Here is a 23680-nt window from a genome sequence, read left to right on the forward strand (position 1 = left end):
CCTAGTGCCATAACTGAGTCTTCAGCAGACCATTCCATCGTCCTATTATGCCCGCTGTTCCTGGGTGATGGGGGATATGCTAAGACCAGTGCATTTGAGAGGCATAAGCCCCCATTACCCCACTTCTTTTATGGTGAAATGAGTTTGTCAATCAGAAGTCGTACTGTGCAGACAGGTACATAAGACATGTAGTAAGTTCACGGATTGTGGTGCTGGTAAGGCACTGGGAAGAACTTCTCGTTACCTCCCAGAGTTGGGAGGTGCATCATTCTCATACTCACAGTGAAAAAAAAAAAAAAGGCCAGATTAACTTCAAATTCCTATCTTTTCCCATAACTCACCAGAGAACTGAGGTCACAGAGCAATAAAACCTTACAGAGATTTGAGGAGAGGAGACATGTACCTCATTCATTTCCTGGGAGCGAAATTAAACCAGTAGTTCTCAGAAGTCCTAGGTACTTATCTCCAGACATACAGACACACATACACACACTTAATTCTATGTGCTTCTTTCTGTACTTAGCATTTAGAATAGAGTTCAGACTAGGAGATGGTAACATTGGTCAGTGGTAAATTCTACTGGGCTATACCGTAAGAAACTAATGGTTGTTTTTGACCCGTAAAAGGCAATTTCTTATGGTTCAACCTAATACATCACTATATTCTGATCAATGGCTGTTTTTTAAAGTTACTATTTGGAAAAAAGTTATATTACTGAATTAGACTAAAATTGTTATTTGAAAGTACAAGAAAATATAAAAAGTATGTGAAAGTAGATTTTTATTACAGAGCAATTTTTTCTATTAATTCAATGCTTTAAATAAAACAACATAATACCATAAACTGACAATGACCTGGGAGCATGTAAATACTTAAGGCTGGAGAGTTATTTTTTTCTTGATAAATTTATATAATAAATTCTTATGAAATTTGATTCCAAATTGTATGTATGAATTGGCTTGACATAATAATTTAAATATAAACATAAGGGCAATTTAAACATTGGCAGTAATTTATATGAGTCAATTCAAGGTCGGTGACTGGAGAGCTATATTAAGAGAAACCTGAGGTCAAAAAAATCTTTAGGAAGCAGCCCTGTAACAACGTACATTTGTAGATCAGGGGCTAAAAATCCACTCTGAATGAATACCATGAAGCAAAGGATGTACAACATCCATCACACATCTGTTTCAAAAACAGCATGTTTCTAAAATGATTACATCTCTTTACAAAGTAAACATTACAGTATTAATAACTATAGAGACACCATTGAGATGAGCTCCAGATGCCCTGCTGACTTCCACCAAGCACCCCTGGGCCATCGCTTAAGGCATCCATCTTAATCCTGGGGCTTTAAGAACATCTTCCTTGCTTTAATCGGTTTTATGTCTCCATTTTCATCTTCTTCATAATTGGCATGGTCTCTCTTTCTGGCAAACTTTTTCCCAATTGTCCCCACCAAGGTCTCATATCTGTCAAGAGGACAGACAGCACACGTTTAATTTCAAATAAAAAGGTACGGATCAAGCCTCATCAAGAATATCAGACCAAATATGCAATAAAAAAGATTAAGAAAAAGAAAACTATGATTAAAAGAAACCATCTGATTTAACAATTTATGAACTTCTCTAAGAGTGATTAAATTCCTTGCCATTTTGGTGTTTGCATTACCCTAAATAAATAGAAATGTACATTTTAAAATACACATTTCCAGCAGCTCTGGAAATGGGCCCTCAACTGGCAGCCTGAGACAGGTCTGCAGCCCCCGTAGGCCATTAAGAGAAGGCCGATCACAGTCATCGTCCTACTGGGGGACTCCTTTGAAAGCTGCCGTGGACTGTGGGGTAAGAGGAGCATTCCTGGGAGAGCCAAATGAATGCTAGGTCCAGATTAGAAAGCGGCTGCGCAGCACAGTTACCTTCTAGCCATCTCTTCATCTGACACATCAAGCTCCACTGTTTCATCTTCAACTTCTTCTGCTTTGTGCTTAGCATTCATCTGAAGCATCAGTTTCTGAAAAATACACCAGTGCTGACCTTTAGGCTAGAAAACGCTTGTGAAAGGAACTGATGTCAAACTTACCTGAAGGCAGAGAAACTGAAGTCAAATAATCTAGAGAACTAGTCAAAATTGATAAGGGACTCTCTGTAATACTTGATACCACAATGGTGTAAGAGAAGTCAGCTCTGAGTCAAAAAAATAGTAAGGCAAAGCCCCACTGGATTATACTTAGTGTGAATTTAAAGTGTATTTAAGATCATAAATCTTAGTATTAGTTACTCGTATTTAAAGCAGACATACTGCTGACACATTCCAGTGAGTGGGGGAAGAAATACTAAACTTTCAGATTTTCTCTGAACTTCCCCCACCCCATCTTTAAGCCAAATGGAAGAAACACTAGTAGTCAATAATAATTTTAAATGCATCTCTTGGTGGTGGTGGTGGTGGGTGGAGGAGGTGGGAGAAGTGGAAGGCTGGCCCTGTACAATGGAGGGAATCTGTACCTCAGCCTCACCCTCCTAAACTTTAGAGTGGATAATGCATCCCATGTAACATCCATGCACCACGGGTCTCTCCTCCAACTCTTTCACATAAACCTTTTTGTGATAATTATCCTCTGACCTTTTTTTTTTTTTAAATGTGTAATCTCTTCTTTTTAGCAAGAGGAGAAGGAATAAAAGATGAGAAATCAGTCTCAACTAGTTTTTCTAAGGCTTAAAAGAGTGATAATAGTTCAAAACGTTTTCCTAGGGGGAGTGTATTCGGTGTTACAGAATCCAGTAATTAGGGCCATTTTCTAACACCCGTCCCTGCCCCCCATCAATTTCTGCGGGCAGTGGCACCCCTCCTTTCCCACTGCAGCAGACGTACTTTGGAATGCTCGCCTATCCAAACCCTACTCTTTGAACACCGCATCTTCATAATCCCTGCCTTTTTCTTCCCTCTTTACCCCACTGCCCAGCCCCTCTCCTTCTCAATCTGAAGCTTAATTAAAGCAAGTCAAAGCGAGACCAGCATATATTAAAAACAAACACTTCTAATATAACACCTTAATTACCACACATGTCTCCTCCCACTCCGCCAAAAAAGCAGAAAAGGAAAACTAATCTAGAATCTTTCAATAAACTCTGGCAATTGGCTTAGTTAACTGAGGCTCCTAGAGAAGTGGTTCTTAACTGGGGATGATTTTCCCCACCAGGGAACCTGTGGCAATGTCTGGAAACATTTTTGGTTGTCACAACTGGGTTGGAGGGTGAGATGTGTGTCTGCTACTGATATTTAGTTGGTAGAGAACAGAGGACAGGGATGTGGTTCATCATTCTCTTAGGAAAGCCACCACCACAAAGAATTATGTGGCCCCAAATGTCAACACTTCCAAGGGCGAGAAACCCTGGCTTCGAGTAATATTTACAAAACTAAAGATTTATATCTCAAGTGTCCATTTGGTTCATCAAGTACTTGATAGGATGGCTTTTAACATATGAGCCAGAGTTCTAATGAATATTTGTTAAATAAAGGTCTGCTTCTCTATCCTGGAGCAGCAAAATTCAAATGAATAGCTCAGTTATAAGGCAAATATTCATTTTTCAAACAAACTGTTGAAAGGATTCATTTAAAAATCTACTTACAACCTTGGATGAAAACTGTCCACTAAAAAGTCAAATTATGCAATTCCAAACTAACATTTTTCCATTAGAAAAAATACATTTATAGGTGCCAGAAAATAACTTTTCATAATAGCATGATATGAATAAAATCTTGACGTTCCTGTAAAAGACTCAACTTGAAATTTTAATATTTATGGTGGCACTGTCAAGGGCTGTATACTGCTATATGAAATTATCTACTCACCTCTACCATACAACTAGACTGCAATGCCTCCAATTTCTTTAAATAGCTATGGCGATATTTCAAGACTTGTTATTTTCTATATAATGAATAGAAATGGTACCTGGTGGAGAAACACCTAAGCCCAATTATTAGCAGAAAAAAATTCAATTGGAAAAATTTTTAATTTGAAGCAATTATATTTAATACCTCAACCTCAGGATTAAATCCTCTGAATGACATTCTTCCATAGAGAAGATCTTCACATAGTAAGAAACTCTGCTCTTCTATTATGAAACTCCTAAATGGGAAAATAAAAATAGCATTTCTCCGTATATAAAGCACAGCAAACAAAAGCCAACACTTTGAATAAAAAAAAAAATCAACCTATGGTTCTCAGTAGAATGAAGTAAAAATACAGTAAGATTTCTAACTTAGGGTTAAAAATAAAATCTGATTAATTTGGTCAGCAAAGGCATTAGGAGACAAGAGCAGCAGGCTGGAGGTACAGCCTCTCTTAAACACCACATTTAATTTGCATAAATATCTACATAATATAAAGATCTAAAGTATTGACAATAAACGTGAATTTGTGAAAGTTGAAGCAAAGTTTCTTTTGTGTTTACATCCCCTCACCATATTTTTTTTCAATTCTTTTTCAGAAAGGAAATAATATGTATGTAAAAATACACATACAGTATACAATGACACACTACTCCAAATCATTTTACTAAAGTTTCTGGCATATTTTGTCTTTCATTCTCAGGGATTTAAAAAATTCCATTCTCTAATTATCAAAGCAGCACATTTTAAGGAACGTAATTTGGAAAGCAGAATAAAGTATGAGTTTATAAACTGCCTGTAAGTTCCTTACTAAGAAGTTAAAAAGGACTGTTAGTATATTTGAATATTTCCTTCCAGTCTTTTTTATACTTGCATTTACGTTGATTCTTGAACACAGGTCTGAGCTGTGTGGTGCACTTATACACAGATTTTTTAAAAAAAAATTTCAATAGTTTTTGGGGAACAGGTGGTTTTTTGGTTACGTGGATAAGTTCTTTAGTGGTGACTTGTGAGATTTTGGCCCCCACCAAATTCTTATTACAAATCCAGGAGAAGTAGTGGGAAATCAGAGGTTTGGGCAGCTTCAACAGTGTTATCAGTCAGAGCTCTTAGCTATAAACACCAAAGGCTGACCCTGGATGACTTCAGCAGAGAAGGAATTTACTGTAAGAACACTGTAGGCTCTTCATTTCCAAGGGGGACTGGTTCCAGGACCCCTTGTGGATATCAAAATCTGTGATACAAAGAGCCAGCTGTACTGGGCATCTCAGAATCACTGGGAAGGCTGGAGGGGCAGAATTGGAAGATGTGCAGAAATAATGGTCGCTAGGTGGTTGCACCAAAATCAAAATCATGCTAGACAATGATCCTAGGAAAACCATTGCTGCTGCTGACAGGGCTGAGCATGACACCACTGATGGCAGTGGGGCAGGCTGCGTTCCCTGGACCAGGACGTTTCTGTCTCCAGCAGAATTTCTCTGCTGAGTCACCACCACATGACCCTAAATCGAAGGTGACATATCTATCTCCAGCCTGGCCATAAACCCTAAAGCATGGCAGTAAAGCAAACATGTGGCTTTTAAGGCTTGTTTGCTGGAGTAGGCTCTGATTCTCATAAAGATTCCCTCATGCAACACTTATTAAACCAAACTGTGTGTATTAAATCAAACTGCGGAAACAGCCACCAATAAAAGAGCCTCAGCTGGGCATAGTGGCAGATGCCTGTAGTCCCAGTTACTCAGGTGGCTGAGGCAAGAGAACTACTCGCATCCCAGAAGTGGAAGTTGCAGTGAGCCAAGATTGTGCCACTGCACTCCAGCCTGGGTGACAGTGTGAAACACTCGCCTCCAAAAAAAAAAAAAAAAAAAAAAAGAAAAGAAAAAAAAGGAGCCTCTGCTCTCATGGAGGTTACAGTCTATAGAAAGAGGGGTCAAATAATGAATGAAACATGAAACATTTATATCACACCATGGATGAAAATAAAGCAGGTTATTCCATCCCTAGCTGTAGGGGAGTAATTGGTATGGAACTAGCTTTCCCGCACCGTAACTATATAAAACAGGACAAAATATAAAATGACCATTTTCAGATAATGAACAAGTCCAAGCATATGACTGTGATGCCTGAGAGAAGAAAATCAAATGAAGTGAGCCCCATGAATGTGGAGTTTTCTGCCTGGAGGCGATTTCCAGATTGTGGAGCAGGGAGTGAGGGACTCACACAAAGCCCTGTCTTGCTGAGCTTAAGAGACAAACTGTTTCATTGGGGCTTTAGTTGAAAAAAATAAAGACACAAACTGAAGTTTGGGGTTATGGCGGTGGCTGGAATATCTGGGTGAGGATACTACTGAAAGGGAGCTACACCATGGAATTCAGGACCTGCATATTGGGTTCCCTTGAATCTTTGGCTGACCATGAAGCTGCACATGTGCAGGATGAGTCTTTAGACTTAGGGGAAAAGTAACTGCTGGAGAGATGATTTCTGGGAGAATACCTGCTGCACTAGCTTCCTGTGGCTGCTGTAACAAATTTAAGCTGACAAAATTGGTGGCTTAGAGCAACAGAAATTTATGCTCCTACAGTTCTGTACAAAATCCAGGGGATGGTAGGCCTGGGATCCCTCCAGAAGCTTCCACCGTTACAAGGCCTTCTGTGTGTCAAATCTCCCTCACCTCCTCCTTATGAGGAAAGGTGATTACATTTAGGGCCCACCCAGATAATCCAGGATAATCTCTCATCTAAAGATCCGTAATTTACTCATACACCAGCAAGGTAAATTTTGCCACATAAGGTAACACAGGTTTCAGAGATGAAAACCTAGATATTATCTGGGGGACCATTTTCCAGCCTACCATACCTGGGGAAAAAAAATTTACCCTGCAGTTGTACATTGAAGAAATAACAGAGCTTGCACAGAGCAAGGAAATGTTTGAGTTCTGCCTAGCCAGAGAGGAAAGAACAAGCTAAACACTCTGTGGTATTTAGCAGAAAGGCCACACCTTAGGAGTAGAGACAATTTAGCTACAAAACACACCCTAACAAAAACAAGCTGATTGGCATGTAAGTTAATTGCCTAATGAAACAAAATTCAACACTCTATTAAGAAAAATAACCAAATCCAGGTAGTCAGCAATGTAATACATATAAACGCACAGCACACAATAAAAAATTCCTAGACATGCAAGGAAGCGAGAAAATGTAATCCCCTCATAGAAAGAAGGAAAACAATTAAAGATGAAATTAGTAGAAATGGACTTTAAAACAGTTACTGTAAATTTATTCAAGGATTTAAATGAAAACATGAATGCAATGAAGAAACAAACAGAAAGCCTGAATTAAGAAATAGAGACTGCAAAAAAACACCGATAGAATTTATGTAATTAAGGGAAAAGACAATTAAAAAAATAAATTATATAACTGAAAAAAAACCTGAAGTGAAAAACTGGATTAGTCCTATATCTATCAAATAAATGGAATTCATTACTAAAAATCTTTTCACAGAGAAAGCTTCAGATCCAGATGGCTTCACGGGTGAATTTCACCAAGCATTTAAGGAAGAAATAATTTCAATTTTACACAAACCAAGAACTGAGAAGAGGAGGTAGGAACACTTTCCAACTCATTTTATGGCCAAAACCAAAGACATTACAATAACTCTACAGTCTAATATCTTTTATAAATATAGATGTGAAAATCATTAATAAAATGTCAGCAAATTGAATTTAAAAATTTTAAATGTTACATATGAAGACCAAGTAGAGTGTATGTCAGAAATATAAGGCTGTTCTGATATTCAAAAGTCAATACAGTTTTCAACACATTAACAAAATAAAAATCATGATCTTCTCATAAGAAATTATTTGACAAAATTCAACATCATTTATGATGAAAACCCTCAGCAAACTAGGAAAATAAAGGAGTATCTCTGACCATTGATCGGGGCATTCACGAAAACAGCACTTCATGTGTGATAGAGAGAAAGTAAATGCCTTCCCAACTATGATCAGAAACAATTCAAGGACTACTCTTGTCATTTCTATTCAATACTGTATTGGGTCCTTAGCCATGAAATAAATCAACAAGAGGAGATAAAATGTATAACTCTCTTTTTTTGCAGATGACATAATTATGCATGTAAACAATCTTAAGGAATCCAGAAAAAAACTACTTGTCAGTGAGTCAATTTAGCATTACAGAATACAAAGTCAATGTACAACCTTCAATTTCTACACACCCCTCCACCCCATACATACACACAAATAAATTTGAAAAAACTCTATTTATGATACATAAAACTATGAAGTACTTAGAGATAAACAATGCAATAAGCAAAGAAAATTTTTTCAATAAATGTTAATAGGCGCAGTGGCTCATGCCTGTAATCCCAGCACTTTGGGAGGCCAAGGCGGGCAGATCACTTGAGGTCAGGAGTTCAAGATCGGCCTGGCCAACATGGAGAAACCCTGTATCTACTAAAAAATACAAAAATTAGCTGGGTGTGGTGAGGCGGCGCCTGTAATCTCAGCTACTCAGGAGGCTGGGGCAGGAGAATCGCCTGAACCTGGGAGGTGGAGGTTGCGGTGAGCCAAGATCGTGCCACTGCACTCCAGCCTGGGTGATAGCGTGAGACTCTGTCTCAAAAAAAAAAAAAAAGTTAATAGGATCACAGGTTATCTATGAGAGACATGTCCTTTGATTTCTACCTCAATGCTGTACACAAAAAGTTAGAGGCAAACCATGGATAAAAATGTCAGCACTAAAACTACAAAATTTCTAGAAGAAAACAGAAAATATCTTACCATCTTGGCATAGCCAAGGATTCATTAGACAAGAGTCATAAGGAATAAACCATAAAAGAAAAAACTGATAAAACAAAATTAATAAAAACATCAAAAGACAACATTAACAGGCTGGAAGAAAATATTCACTATATATATATATGTGGCAAAGAACTTGTATTCAGAACATAAATAACTCCTACATGCACAGATGTATGTAAGTTTTGTCTCAAAAAAAACCCTAGAAACACTGAGCTTGAGTTAATGATGTGCATGCTATAATATTTTGGAAAGAAATGTACTGATGTTTGCAACTTACTGCATCAAAAATACAGTAAACTGATGGATGGATAGGGGGATGAACAAATATGTGATATAAAATATTTAAAAAAACAAAACAAAAACAAAACTTTCTCAATTTTTAAAATGGCCAAAATATTTGAAAAGGCACTTCACAAAGGTAGACATGGAAATGGCCAAAAAGGAAGAAGTTCTTTAACATTATCAGTCATCAAGAAAATGCAAATTAAAAACCATAATAAGATGCCACTAAAATAGTTAAAAGTAAAAAGATACATAACTCCAAATGTTGGACTCTCATACTTCCTTAGTGAAAGTGTAAAATCACAGAACAAACTGGTCTGAAAATTTCTGTTAAAGTACAATTCCACAGTTACAAAAGAAATGAAAACATAACAAAACTTGAGTATGAATGTCATACCAGCTTTATCCATAAGTGTAAAAAAACAGGCTGGGTGTGGTGGCTCATACGTGTAATCCCAGCACTTTGGGTGGCCGAGGCCAGCGATCACCTGAGATCAGGAGTTCAAGACCAGCCTGGCCAACATGGTCTCTATTAAAAATAAAATTAGCCAGGCATGGTGGTGCACGCTTGTAATCCCAGCTACTCGGGAGGCTGAGGCAGGAGAACTGCTTGAACCTGGGAAGCAGGCTGCAGTGAGGCGAGGTTGCACCAGTGCACCGTAGCTTGGGCAACAGAGCGAGACTCCATTTCAAAAAAAATAAATAAATAAAATAAAAATAAAAAAATAAAAAACTGGAAACAACCCAATCATGAGTTCTTTAACCTTATTAGTCATCAGGAAAATGCTAATTAAAAACCACAATGAGATGCCACTAGAATAAAGTTAAAAAGATACCTAACTCCAAATGTTGAACTCTCATACTTCCTTAGTGAAAGTGTTGTAACACTTCTCTATTAATGTCCATTAATAGAAGAATGAATAGATATACCGTGGTGTATCTGTAAAATGAAATACCACTTAGCAACAGAAACAAATTACTGATGTTCCAAAACAAGGATGAATATCCAAAACATTTTGCTGACACAGTTAAGCACATATTGCACAATTCCTTTTTTATGAAGTTCAAGAACAGACAAAATTAATCTATGGTTTAAGAAATCAGAACAGTGCTTGCGTCAGAGCAGGAGTGAGACTGACTAGAAAGAGGGATGAAGATCTTTATGTGACGACGGAAATGTTTCCTTGATAGGAGTATGGTTTACAAAGATGCATGCACTATCAAAACACATACAGCTGTAGACTTAAGTACATTCCACTGAATGCAACCACCACCCACACACCCACATCCGCACACAGTTTAAGGGGAGATAGTGAGGGCAGACTAGAGGAGAGGCGTTGTCTTTTAAAAGAGTGGTCTGGATAGGCCTCTTGTGGGGGGTGACATCTGAGCAAGGACCAGGAGGCAGTGAGGAAGCAAGATATGAGGATGCCTAGGTGAAGAACACCTGAAGTTCCCATCATAAGTGGGGGCCCTGAGAAGGGAATCTAACCGGCCTGAGAAACATAAAGCCCCTGCAGCTGGAATGGAGAGAATGCAGAGTAGCAGGAGGTCAGAGTTACTTGCATGATAATGTTAAAATGTCATCTTTTACTGTGTTGACATTTGCAGACTGTGCAAAAGCAACTCTGGGTAAAACGAAATCTCAGCATGAGTGAAAGCAGCAGTGATACCAGACTACCCTGGTAGTTACATTCTTCACTGCCAGGCCCTCACAGGTCAAAGAAAAATGCCAGTTTCACATTAGAATGTTCTTGAACAGCACAAATTTATTTCTGTTAATCTTAGCCCTCAATTACTTTAAAAAATATTCGGTATACAAAATTGAAACTGTATATATAAGATACTTCTTGGCTGGGCGCAGTGGCTCACGCCTGTAATCCCAGCACTTTGGGAGGCCGAGGCAGGAGGATCACGAGGTCAGGAGATTGAGATCCTCCTGGCTAACACGGTGAAACCCTGTCTCTACTAAAAAAATACAAAAAAAAATTGGCTGGGCATAGTGGCGGGTGCCTGTAGTCCCAGCTACTTCGCAGGCTGAGGCAGGAGAATGGTGTGAACCCGGGAGGTGGAGTTTGCAGTGAGCGGAGGAGATCTTGCCACTGCACTCCAGCCTGGGCGACAGAGCGAGACTCCATCTCAAAAAAAAAAAAAAAAAAAAAAAAAAAAAAAGATATTTCTTCATAGTCAAATAATCTAATGCACTTGTGTGACTGAACTGAGAGATGAATTAAGACACTTTTTTTCAATGTGACACCATAACTATAGTTTTGCGGGTTTGGGTTCTTTGGTAGACATTTTCTTGAAAATAAATAAAGTGAACCTGACACTTCAAGGGGAACAACTGACACTATTTATTGCCAATAACAAAATTCAAGCTTTCAAGCAAAAGTTAGAATTCCGAATAGCTTTTATCTGTCATCTTGGGCTTGATAGCTTCCCAACACTTAAAAGACTTTTCTGATGAAACCCACGATGATACTAATGAATGTGATTTTTGATATTGTATAACAAGATGAGTTAACACTGGGAAAATCTACACAACTCATTTTCCAAATGACAGATGCAGGATGTTAAGAAATCATATACGGGTAAAAGATCTATTTAGAATACAAGACAGACCAAGACATGAAAAGTTCACTGGTGTTTTCAGATTCCATGTTGCAATTTACTCTGAAGAAACTACTACTGATTGAGTTTTGGAGCTGTACCAAAGAATTATCTGAAAAGGCCATTGAAATACTCCTCTCTCTTCAACTGTATCACCTGTGTGAGGGGGATTTTTCTTTATATACTTCAACCAAAACAACATGCTTTAACAGGCTGACTGCAGGTGTTCAGAGTCTAGCTGTCTTCTATTATGCCATAAGGTTAAAGAGATTTGCAAAAACAGAAAACAGTACCACTCTTCTTGTTAAATTTTTTGTCTTGAAAAAGTTATTTTTCATTAAAAATGCGTTAGGTAATGAGTTTGTTATTTAAATAATTTTTAAAATTTCTTATATAGTAAATATTGACAAATATAAATCACACAAAACACTCTCTAGGAGTTCTAACTAAATTTTTTTTTTTTGAGATGGAGTCTCGTTCTGTTGCCCAGGCTGGAGTGCAGTGGCGCGATCTCGGCTCAATGCAACCTCTGCCTCCCGGATTCCAGTGATTCTCCTGCCTCAGCCTCCTGAGAAGCTGGGACTACAGGCGCATGCCATCATGCCTGGCTAATTTTTTTTGTATTTTTAGTAGAGACGGGTTTCACCACGTTAGCAATGATGGTCTCGATCTCCTGACCTCGTGATCCGCCTGCCTCGGCCTCCCAAAGTGCTGGGATTATAGGTGTGAGCCACCGTGCCCAGCCTAGGAGTTCTAAATAATTTTTACAAATGCAAATAGCTTCTGAGTTCCAAAACTTTGAAAACCACTGTGATTTTGGTTCCTCTCTCACTGGCCCTCTAGTCTGGCCAGCAACTCACTTACTTCAGAACCACCTCTCCCTGAGGGAATCTAAATTTGGGCACAGAACTTGCTGTTTAGCTTTTTCTACGAACCTGGGATTCCCTCTCAATTGCCCAACCTTATTCCTTATAGAGTGAGCAGCCGATAAGAGCTCCTCAAAATCACCTCTCTCAGGAAAGCACGATCCAACAAAGCTTTCACTTAAGACAAACGACGGGGCCAGAGAAAAGGCAACCTCCAGAGGCCAGGACTGGATTCACAGCAGGACTACTGGCCCCTCAGAGGTCTTTCCCACGGCTTTGCATTGACACCGTAACTTTAATATAAAAAGGAGCACAGGTGTTTTGTATCTACATGCATGGTTTTAAGAACTAGAAAAATTAACTACAGAGTTGGCAAGCAAGTGAAATATTTCAAAACTTAACTGTTTTTGTATTTTAATTATCCAATTTTCATTAATGAGGTTCTATAATTTTTGGGCTAAAACACACCCACAAAATTATCTATTTCATAAATTTCGCAGATGAGAAACTACTGCTCAGAAAAAGCTGGACTTGCCTAAAGCCACAAATACCACGGCAAAACTCCAGTTAGAAAACCCTTCTCAGTGGGTCTCACATTCCTGCACATTTTTTGAGTGAGGCACTAACTGCCCGTTTGTTGTGGACTATCTTTGCAACGATATCTGCACAGCGAGCAGCCTTGAGAAAGTCTTCCTCTAAAGCAAAGGGCAGATTTGCTTACTGTCCAGCACAATACAGACGCCTCTCTTGGGGCTGAAGGCAAGTCTGTTTGTGGTCCGTTATCCAAAGTTCCAGTTTTCTAAGCTCAGGAGATCTCAGCTGTGATGCAAATCCACTGGGTGCACAGCATCCACCTGGGCCACTTCATGACATCCCTCATAGGACTTGGGGACAAAAGAGAAATGATACAAACTTGATGCTTGTGCTGCTTGCTGTGCAGTAAGTCCTTTGTTTCTGATGGTGTTCAGGACACATGACCGCCAAAATATGGCATCTTGGCATACTGAAAATTTTACACTGGAGGAATTTGAAAAATGACGTGCAGGTAGGATTTTCTGACCGTCCCCTGAAGCAGGTCACAAAACCCTCACATAAGAGATGCCCTCCCTACACTCAGAGGAAAGCAACATCCTTATCTCAGAAGAAGGGACAGAGAGAGGAATCTGAACAAAAGACTTGCTAAGTTTCTCCTGGCTTATTACTTTTCGCTCATACCCCTTGGTCCTATCATATTTCTTCACAACTTTCCACTCTTCATCAAACCTAACATGAAAACACTCAGGTTCAACCAATTCTTTGGTATTCATTTTCTTATGAAGGCTCCTGTGTCACCTAAAACTTTTGTGAAATAAAAGTGTATACCTTTCTCTTGTTAATCTGTCTTTTGTTACAGGGACCCCAACTAATGAATTTCAAATGGGTGGAAGGAAAGGCTATTGTCCCTCCCCTACATCTCAGACCCAGAAGGTTCCTATCTTCCACCAGCATCAGTGAAATTGTGGCAGGCTAACTTGTTAGTTTCAGGCCCCTATACCTTCTGACTCCAAACAGACCACAAAACACAAGCATAAGACGCACAATAGCCAAAAACACTTCTTCAACAACTTGCTACGGCAAAGGAGTAATTAAACTGCCTATACTTGCACACTCTTACTGGACCACATCCTTGGGGAAAAAAACAATAAGGCAATACATAGCAAAATCTTTGATCTGGTAAATTTCACTCCTAGGAATTCACACTATATTGGGTTCCCTGGAAACAGACTCTGAGACAGACATATATACAGAAAACTTAGCAGGCAGTGTTGCTCAGCAGATGCCCTTCTAGGAAAACAGAGACAGGAGGATTGGGCAGAGGGAGAAGATGATGGGCATTGTGGCTACACTAAAGCCTCAGCCACATATGAGAGCTCTGGAGTCAGGAAAGCCCTTCAGTTGTTCCAAGTTGAGGCACAGCAGATAGATCATCATTCCCCTACATGGTCTAGCCACTGGCTAAAGGTGTCCCCTGTGAGGCAGTGTTAACACTGAATAGCCCTAATTATCTTCACTGAATTACAGACTGATATGGCTGACATTAAAAATGGGAAACTCGAGACTTTCAGAGCACAGACACATGCAATCTCCAACTTCACACAATAGTTCAGATAACACTAGCAGAAAAGGATACACAAACATAAGTGAGTAGAAAGGAATGGGTGTACTTCATATATTCAGGTATAAGGAAATACACACAATGGCGACAATCACTGTGCTTTATGCCTGGCACTATGGTGACTGTTTTACATATATTACCTCGTCGACTTCTCGGAATGTACTGGACAAGTACTATCATCATACCCAATACACAAATGACACAAAACAGGTTAAGTAACTCACCCAAGGTGACAAGTAAACAAGTGGCGGAGCTGGGCATCAAACCCAGGTCTGCCTGACTTCAGAGCCCATGTGCTTAATCAACCAATCCATTCCATGATCTCCCTATTTAGAGTGTTAAAAACAACAACTCAATACAGCACGTATACCAAGGATATGACATCCATTCACCCCTCCAGACCTACTTCCTGTCTTCACCCATTTCTCTGGCCTGGGAGGCTGACTTGAATGTAATGCACGGAAGGGCTCCTTTGCTGCCAGGTACCTGGCTCCATTGCTAGGATGACCTTGGGCTGGCTGTACCCATGAATGGAGGTAGTAGCTCCTGTAAGGTGCTCTCTCTACACAGCTTATCTCCAGATTCGGTAGCAGCCATTCCCCACCCACCCCTTGACTCTGCAAGCTCAGGCGGTAATCACTCCCACTACACATGCTAGGAGGTACTGCACTGCCCTAGGGGCTCCCCTATGCCCCACCCACACCTTGATAGTCTCTCCTCAGTCCGAGAGTGTCATCTTCTCCTGCCAACATCCTGAGCTGATATACACACCTATACATAAACAGGATGCTGAGTAATGGCAAAAAGGTATTATTTACCTTCCCAGAAAGAAATGTAAAGGTCATTTTCTGGGAATATGCTGTATTAGGGGAAAAATACTGGAAACAAGATAGAAACAGTCCTGTTCTTTAATAAACAACTGGAAGGAACACTTTGGCAAGTTTACTTAAGGCATAAAATTAAATTATAGCTCCTCAGCAGCAAAAGTCCCTTCCTCCCTGTGACCCTGCCCCTGGCATTATCTTCACCCTCCTCACCAACATGTTGCTTCCTCCGAGAAGTAGAGAAAAAAAGTACCTTCCCCTGATCCCTCCTGGTGGGACATACTTTCTATCTTTAGAGAAGGGTATCTAACCTTCAAACAATGTCCAGAGGTCAGCCAAATGAACAGGGGAATATAACATTCCAAATCAAAGCCCAAACATCAGGTACAGAATGGAAAGACATAAATGTGCCTCAAGATAGTAAGCAGCATCTTCAGTCATTTGACCAAAATTTAAGTAAAACTACCATACAACAGAACTTACTAAGGCGAGGAAAGTATCAGGGAAAAATGAAAAACAGCTTCCAGAAGGATTCAGCTAAATTAATGGATGAAATAAATCAATCACTCCTTCATTCAAAATTGTTGATCAGGCATCAGCCAAGCTTAGGGGTGGGCCAGAAACTGTCTACCCCAGCTTCAGCACTGACTAGCTGGGTGAACCTGGGCAAGTTACCCTCCCTTAAGCTCAGTTCCTCAACTACAAAGTGACAGAATGATAGGAGGTAGTTCCTAAGTTTGCTACGAAGATTCAATAACTATAGATGTAAAGTGTTTAGCCCAGTTCCTGGTACACACTATAGATTCAGTAAATGTTAGCTAAAATGGATGGTATTACAAGTAGTAACAATTTAAAAAAAGAAACAAAAACTCCTGACCTGCCTTAAAATGCTCAACCTAATGAACTCTGTAACCGAAACAAAACTGGAGAGACCTGAAGTACATACCTAATCTTTAGAACTTAAGGTGATAGAGAGAACATTACAGCTTCCCCAAAGGTCTGCTGTTACTATCAGAGATATGTGGGCTAGGTTCCTTCATTCAATGTAAAAAAGGACAATATGATAAATAGTGGCTGGGAGGGGGAGTAGTAAAAATGTATAAATCCATGTACAACTTCTATAGGTTTAATATTTTTTAGTTGTGCCACTAAATCAATAAAGTGAACAGAAACTATTTCATGGGCTTTATGTCACTGGAATGATGAGTTAAATTTACCAGGAGTTTCCTTCTGAATGCCACAAGCATCATCAGTATAAATTTTAATAAACCTACTCTTTCTCTTTAAGCTCTGGCAAATCCAAGTACCAGTGCTCTTCACTAATGATTTTCTTTTCTTCTTCTTCTAGTTGTTTCTTGGTTTCTGAGTCCAGTCCCCTTTGCATAAACTGTGAAAACAAACAAAATCAATGTTAGAAACTTTTCCCATTTTAGAACTGAGGAAACCCCAAATAATTTTCTTCTTCTACTTGTTCTCCTTCATTTATCCATGGAACCCATCTCAAGATTGAGGGTTGGGGCAAGTGATCAAACGGTTTAGCTCTACCCTTCCAACTTTACACTAGATGATGAGGGGTTGTGTCAGGGCATGAGAAAATGCACAATGTATATTTCCTTCGGAAAACTTAAGGGCTAAGACACCACATTCGAAGGTCTTGTGCTCACCCACAGAGCCCACTGGCTTTGGCACCTGCTGATCTGGGGTTGAAATGCTCTTCTTATCCTCTTCCACCTGGCCAATTCCTCACCCATCTGACATAGGTAAAGCTACTACACTTCTGTGAGTGCCAGTAAAATCAGTGCCTCTGTCCTAAATGCTTCCATGGCTCCCTCCAATAGACTCACCACATCTTAACTTTTTGAGCATCTATCTTTTCTGGAGACCTTAAGGACTGGGTGTCTGGGTCATCTCCGTCATCTGTCCCAATATGATGACTGAAGCACAGTAAGAGCCCAATAAATGTAGGCAGAAGCGAAGGTACATCTATAAGTCTGCTCTTCGTTTTTATTTTTCCTCTGAAATGCTGCTAAACTCTTGAGCTGCTCTTATCAAATCTACAGAAACTTGACTGAAAATATGGCAGTAAATAACAGTCCTGCTGCCAGTCTCTCACTAGCACGAATACCTGTATTTCTTCAGGGAACAAGGGAACAAACTTAAGAGGCTAACCACAGCAACATGATAAAATATCAATACTGGAGAAAATAAAATCAGAAAATACCCAGAAGCCTCCTAGCAGTTAGGTTTCAGGTTCCACTGGTTTCTATGTATCCCCCATTTCTTTCCCTTATTCAGGTCCCATATTTCTTTTTTTTTTTTTTTGAGACAGAGTCTCGCTCTGTCACCCAGGCTGGAGTATAGTGGCACAATCTCAGCTCACTGCAACCTCCGCCTCCTAGGTTCAAGTGATTCTCCTGCCTCACCTTCTCGAGTAGCTGAGATTACGCGCCCGCCACCACACCCGGCTAATTTTTGTATTTTTAGTAGAGACGGGGGTTCACCATTTTGGCCAGGCTGGTCTCAAACTCCTGACCTTGTGATTCACCCGCCTCGGCCTCCCAAAGTGCTGGGATTACAGGTGTGAGCCACTGCGCCCGGCCCAGGTCCCATATTTCTCCTCCTTCTATTCCAGCTTTTCCAAACATAAGCCTTTTTAGGCATAAGCGCTTTAACAATGACTACTAAGTTAAATGAAAAAATCTTAACGTTCACGAATAAAATAGACAGGCGCTGCAAAATGATGTTTGGTCAATGATGGAACCCATATATGACAGTGGTCCCATAAGATTACAATGCTGCATTTTTACTGTACCTTTTCTATATCTAGAAAAGGTATCTATGTTTAGGTTTCTATATCTAGAAAAGGTATCTGTGTTACAACTGCCTACAGTATTCAGTACAGTAGCATACTGTATAGGTTTGCAGCCTACGAACAACAGACTGTACCATATAGCCTAGGTGTGTGGTAGGCTATACCATCCAGGTTTGCGTAGATCAACTCTATGATGCTCTCACAATGATGAAATCACCTAACAATGCATGTTTCAGAATGTATCCCTGTTGTTAAGTCATGTGTTAAGTAACACATGACTGTGATAACATCAAGTGCTGATGAGAATGTGAAGAAACTGATCACTCAAACATAGCTGGTGGGAAAGTAAATGGTACAGCCACTGTGGAAAACAGCGTGGCAGTTTCTTAGAAAACTAAACATACACTTACCATATGACCCACCAACCGTCCACGCAAAGTGAGCGCATGTAAAATGGTGAAATCTGAGTCAGCTCACTGTCACTGTCCTGGCTCTTTATTGTATCCTAGTGTTATAAAATGTTGCCGCGGGGGAGGTGGCATGAAGGATGCACGGGATATCCCTGTACACTTTTTGCAACTTCCTGTGAATCTATCACTATTTTAAATAAAAAGTAAAAGAAAACAAGTTTGCAGACTAGTGTTTTGCAGTCCTCATCCATTTTACCTGTGCGTATATCCTCATCCCAGGAAAGAACTGCAGTTTCTGGAATGTGCATGCTATACTTCCCAGTCCTTTTGCCTTTGCGACTTAACATGTTTCCATTTTCTGCCTGGCAAAATATTTACTCTTTTAAGCCCACAGCGTGTGTCCTTTGGTAAGACTTCCTGGTTGGCATTTGGCTTGGCTCTTCCTAGGCCTGCTCCTATAAAGAAGCACCTTCCCAAGACAGCCTCATAAACACTGGATTATTGTTCACCATCGTGCTGCTTTGGTGTCTCCCAAGACTACGATTCTGAATAGACCATGACTCTTGTTCATCTTGTATCATTGGTACTTAGGCGGCATCTTTGGTACACAAAAGAGCTCACTCAATGAAGGTTCTCTGAACGTAAATGAACCTAGACCTGTCTTATTTTTCCAGACTCTCTTTCTGGGATAGTTTTCTTTAAATGCAGATGCCTCATTTCATCACTAATATTCCTCGTGATAAGACTCATCAATACTGCCCAACTGCCCTTTTTTCTCCCATTTAGTCATGTACCTATTCTTTTGATATACAATAGCCATATACGTATGTTCTGTACACATAGAAAGGACAGAACTCCCTGTGAATATGAATCAAGCACCTCCAGACTTAGGTAGAAGTTCGATTCTCCTACTCTAGAGCATTTCAGAACACATTCCAAAACTAGTGAGGACTCAGAGCAGGCATCAGCACAATACAGTCCTCAGGCTAGATGTCTGCTGTTGTCGATAAAGTTTTACTGGTATACAGCCATGGTCATTCGGTCCTGAATAACACTGGCAGAGCTGAGTAGTTGTAACAGACTGTCTGGCTCATAAGACCAAAATATTTATTATATGGTCCTTTACAAAAAGTTTACCAAGCCCTATTCTAAGAGTCTAACAGTGCTAAAATCACAAATAAGCACCCTTTACATCCATTCCATACTGGAAGACCTTCCATTCACATCCTTCTTTTTCTGCTTCCCATCAGGATCACCCTGCAATGGCTGACCAAGTCAGAGGCATTGAAGTGAGTCAGGATTAAATCCTCAACCCTCTCATACTTGCCCTAAAAAGTGGTCCCCAACCTTTTTGGCACCAGGGATGGGCTTCCTGGAAGACAATTTTTCCACGGGTGGTGGAGAGGGGAAGGGTAGATGGTTTAGGGATGATTCAAGCACATTACATTTATTGTGCACTTTGTTTCTATTATTATAATATGTAATGAAATAATTATAATGCAGAATCAGTGGAAGACCTGAGCTTGTTTTCCTGAAACTAGACAGTCCCATCTGGGTGTGATGGGAGACAATGACAGATCATCAGGCATTAGATTCTCGTAACTAGAGCGCAAGGTAGATCCCTCATATGCACAGTTCACAGTAGGGTTTTTGATCCTAGGAGAATCTAGGATTCTGCCACTGATCTGACAGGAGGCGGAGCTCAGGTGGTAATGCAAGCTATGGGGAACAGCTGTAAATACAGATGAAGTTTCGCTCACTTGCTTGCCTGCCCGCTGCTCACTTCCTGCTGTGCAGCCCGTTCCTAACAGGTCATGGACCGGTGCTGGTCCGTGGCCTGGCAGCTGGGGACCCACGCTATACAGGACTTAGCTCTGGTTAAGGCACCCTAAGTGCAGCTGCTCCATGCCTTCTCACAGTGTAGCCTGTTCTGTCAGTATAGACAGCGTCTCCTGCTATCTTGCCAGTAAGTTTTTCTTATCAATGACCAAAGCTGCTAAACCAAATAGAGAATCTGGGTGATCTTTCTCCTTCTCCTTTGCTTCCAATGTCCAGTTGAGTCTCCCAATTTGGTGGGGGTGGACATTTGTTTTAAGTTAATTTCTTCCTTCTTAGTTGCAATTCAGATATTTAGTTTGAGCCTGAGTCACCCAGTACATCATCTGGCTTATTCCAAGAGCTAAAACAACTGCTAAAATCTTTTCAATATCTGCTTAGCCAGTTCACTCCACTTCTCTGAAATTAATGTTATTACAAATCATAAAATCAAACTGTTCAGTAAAGATTCAAATTTTGCTAATATGCAAAGTGCTTGACAAATTCTAAGTTATGCTGCAATTTGTCCTCCACCCTCATTCACCCATTCATCCCTAACTCCATCCTAGCTCAACTCCATTCAAATCTTGCCCATGTAATGTTTACTTTCTCTCTCTCTTTTTTTTTGAGACAGGGTCTCCCTGTGTCACCCAGGCTGGAGTGCAGTGGCACCATCTCAGCTCACTGCAGCCTTGATCTCCCAAGCTCAAGTGATCCTCCCACCTCAGCCTCCCAAGTAGCTGGGACTACAGGTGCGTGCCACCAGGCCCGGCTACTATTTTGTATTTTTTGTAGAGATGGGGTTTCACCATGTTGCCCAGGCTGGTCTCAAACACCTGGGCTTAAGCGGTTTGTCTACCTCAGCCTCTCAAAGTGCTGGGATCACAGGCATGAGCCACTGCGAATGGCCTCTCTATCTTTCAAAACATTATGAATGCTTCCTTCCTTCTTTTGGAAATTCCACCTCTTTAAACACGACATGTAACAGTTTGCTATTCTCTATAAAGTAGTGCTCAGTGACAGGCATCGCAGAGTACAGAGTAGTAACAAAGAGCCAGGGTTCTGGAGCCAGACTGCCTGAGTTCCCGTCCTGTCTACACTACTTATTAGCTGTGTAACTTTGGGTAAGTTACTTATTTCTGTTTCAGTTGCCTTAGCTGTAAAAAGAGAGTTATTGCCTGTAGTCACCTCAAAGTGTCATTATGTGAATTGCATAGGTTAATATACGCAAACCACTTCAAACATTGTCTAGTACTATAAATATTTGCTATTTTTTTGATACTGTTCCCCGTGTCAATAGCTTTCCATTGCTCACAAAATAAAGGAAAATATCTTTAATCTAGCCTAAAATTCCCTGCACGTTGTGACCACTGCCTACTCTGCAACCCCATTTCTTAGTACTTGCTTTCCAGACATACTGAATTGTCTCTAATTCTTGGAAATCTCCATGGTTTTCTTTTTCTTTCTCGCCTCTCAGACTTCTGAACTCAGTTTCTCCTAGTTTAGGACGCTGTGCCTTCCGCCCTCCCAGTAACCTAAAGAGACCACTATCCCGCGAGAGGCTCGGTGAGTTCCCAGGGCCCCCGGCGCTTCTACCCTCGCTGCACCTGGTAAGCTGTACCCTGACTGCTTATGTGTATGCCAGCTCCCATCCGCTCGCGGGCCTCCTGAGACAGTCGGCCTAATTCCTAACCTGGTTCCCAGTAAACAGTGCAGACCAGGCGCTAAGTGAATGAATGAGCACGAGAGGTGGAAGCCCCCTGAGGCCTCTCTGGTGTCCCTTGTCCGCCCGCCGCCTCGGCCCCGGCCAGGTCGGAAGGACCGGGTGCCCCTACCGCCCAGCGTGGCTCTCTCAGCGTGCCCGCACCTTCATGCGCAGCAGATTCTTGGACAACTTTGTCTTGCGCTCTGCCGCCATGGTGGCTTCCGCTCAGCGCCGCACTCGGGCCGCGAGCCTCACTGCACATGCGCGGAGCCGCGTGCGCGGCTGCGTCCCTCGCGTAACGCGCGCCGCCTCGCCCCGCTCCGCCCCTGTGTCTCGCGCGCGGGCGCGGCCACTCAGCCGACACTCTGCTGACTGAGGGGCTCGGGTAAGCGCGCGGGGTGGCGGCGCGGGGAAGAGCGCGGCAGACCGCAAAAAAGCCGAAGTCAGAGGACGACCCAGAGCTTGGCTTCCCCGAGCCGCGGGCCGCCTTCCCGGGACGTCGGCCTGGCCCCCTCGGAGGCCCATCCTCCCTCAGGGACTCCCTTCCTCGGGGACCCCCTCCAGACTCAGTAGTCCTCGCCAGCCTCAGAGAGGTTTCCGCCACGCCTGCCACCCGCCTGGGCCGTGTTACCCACGTGTTTTGTCTTCGTAACGTGGGTGGCGGGCTCCCTGTGTTCTGGGTCGCTTTGCAGGGTCCAGGTCGTTTTCTCTTCACCAGGACCCCACGAGTTGCTGCTTTCCTCACAGCAGCCCGGAGTCCTGGGGGAGCGCGGCGGGGGCCGCCCCAGGCAGGCTGGCTTCATCCCCGGGCTGCTGCCGGTGCGTGTCTGGCCGAGTGACCTCTGCTAAACAGAAGAATCTCAAGAAACGGCAAGGGATGGAGGCAGGGATGGGTGCCAAAGACACATGAATGAGAACAAGGCCTGGTTTTGATCTAAAGAACTGAAAAGACCATAGCGAGGGGCAACATAGCGAGACCCCACCTCTACAAAAAAATTTATATATACACAAAAAACATACAAAAAATATATACAAAATATACAAAAAAATGTACAAAATATACAAAAAAATACAAAAAAAAAAATAGCTGGGTGTGGTGGCACGGATCTGTGGTCTCCACTACTTGGGAGGCTGAGGCTGGAGAATCACTGGAACCCGGAAGGTTGAGGCTGCAGTGAGCTGAGATCCCGCCACTGGACTCCAGTCTGGGCTCCAGAGCGAGGCTTTGTCTCAAAAACAAAACAACAAAACAAAAAAGAATTTAAAAAACCACTGAAAATAGGGTAGCGTTCCTACCCTGGTGTTTAATGCTCTGGGTACCACCTAAACACGTTTTCGAAAACTATTCCCAGGTCCGACGCTTTGGAACGCCCTCAAGCTAATAGCATCTCAGCTGATACCATGGGTTCTATGTCAGATTGTTGACCTGGTCACCTTAGGGCTAATTAGTTCACTTAATCCCCATAAGAACCGGAAAGAAGATATTGTCAT

At 41.4% G+C, this 23680-nt stretch overlaps 1 protein-coding gene across 2 annotated transcripts; it reads right to left on the minus strand.

Moving 5' to 3' along the window:
* Positions 1-763: 763 nt before the first annotated feature.
* On the minus strand, positions 764-22787 carry MPHOSPH6 (M-phase phosphoprotein 6). 2 transcript variants are annotated; one of them, XM_002826691.6, is made up of 5 exons: positions 22352-22787; positions 16722-16834; positions 4039-4129; positions 1919-2013; positions 764-1472 (listed from the first exon to the last, which is right to left on the minus strand). In XM_002826691.6, the coding sequence occupies exons 1-5, from the start codon at positions 22400-22402 to the stop codon at positions 1340-1342; spliced, it is 483 nt and encodes a 160-aa protein (XP_002826737.1). In that variant the 5' UTR covers positions 22403-22787; the 3' UTR covers positions 764-1339. The 2 variants fall into 2 exon arrangements, with proteins under 2 accessions (XP_002826737.1, XP_024089760.1); XM_024233992.3 differs by lacking the exon at positions 22352-22787 and adding an exon at positions 22178-22344.
* Between the last annotated feature and the right edge of the window lie 893 nt (positions 22788-23680).

The sequence above is a fragment of the Pongo abelii genome, chromosome 18 (assembly GCF_028885655.2).
Source record: "Pongo abelii isolate AG06213 chromosome 18, NHGRI_mPonAbe1-v2.0_pri, whole genome shotgun sequence".
Lineage (NCBI taxonomy): Eukaryota > Metazoa > Chordata > Mammalia > Primates > Hominidae > Pongo > Pongo abelii.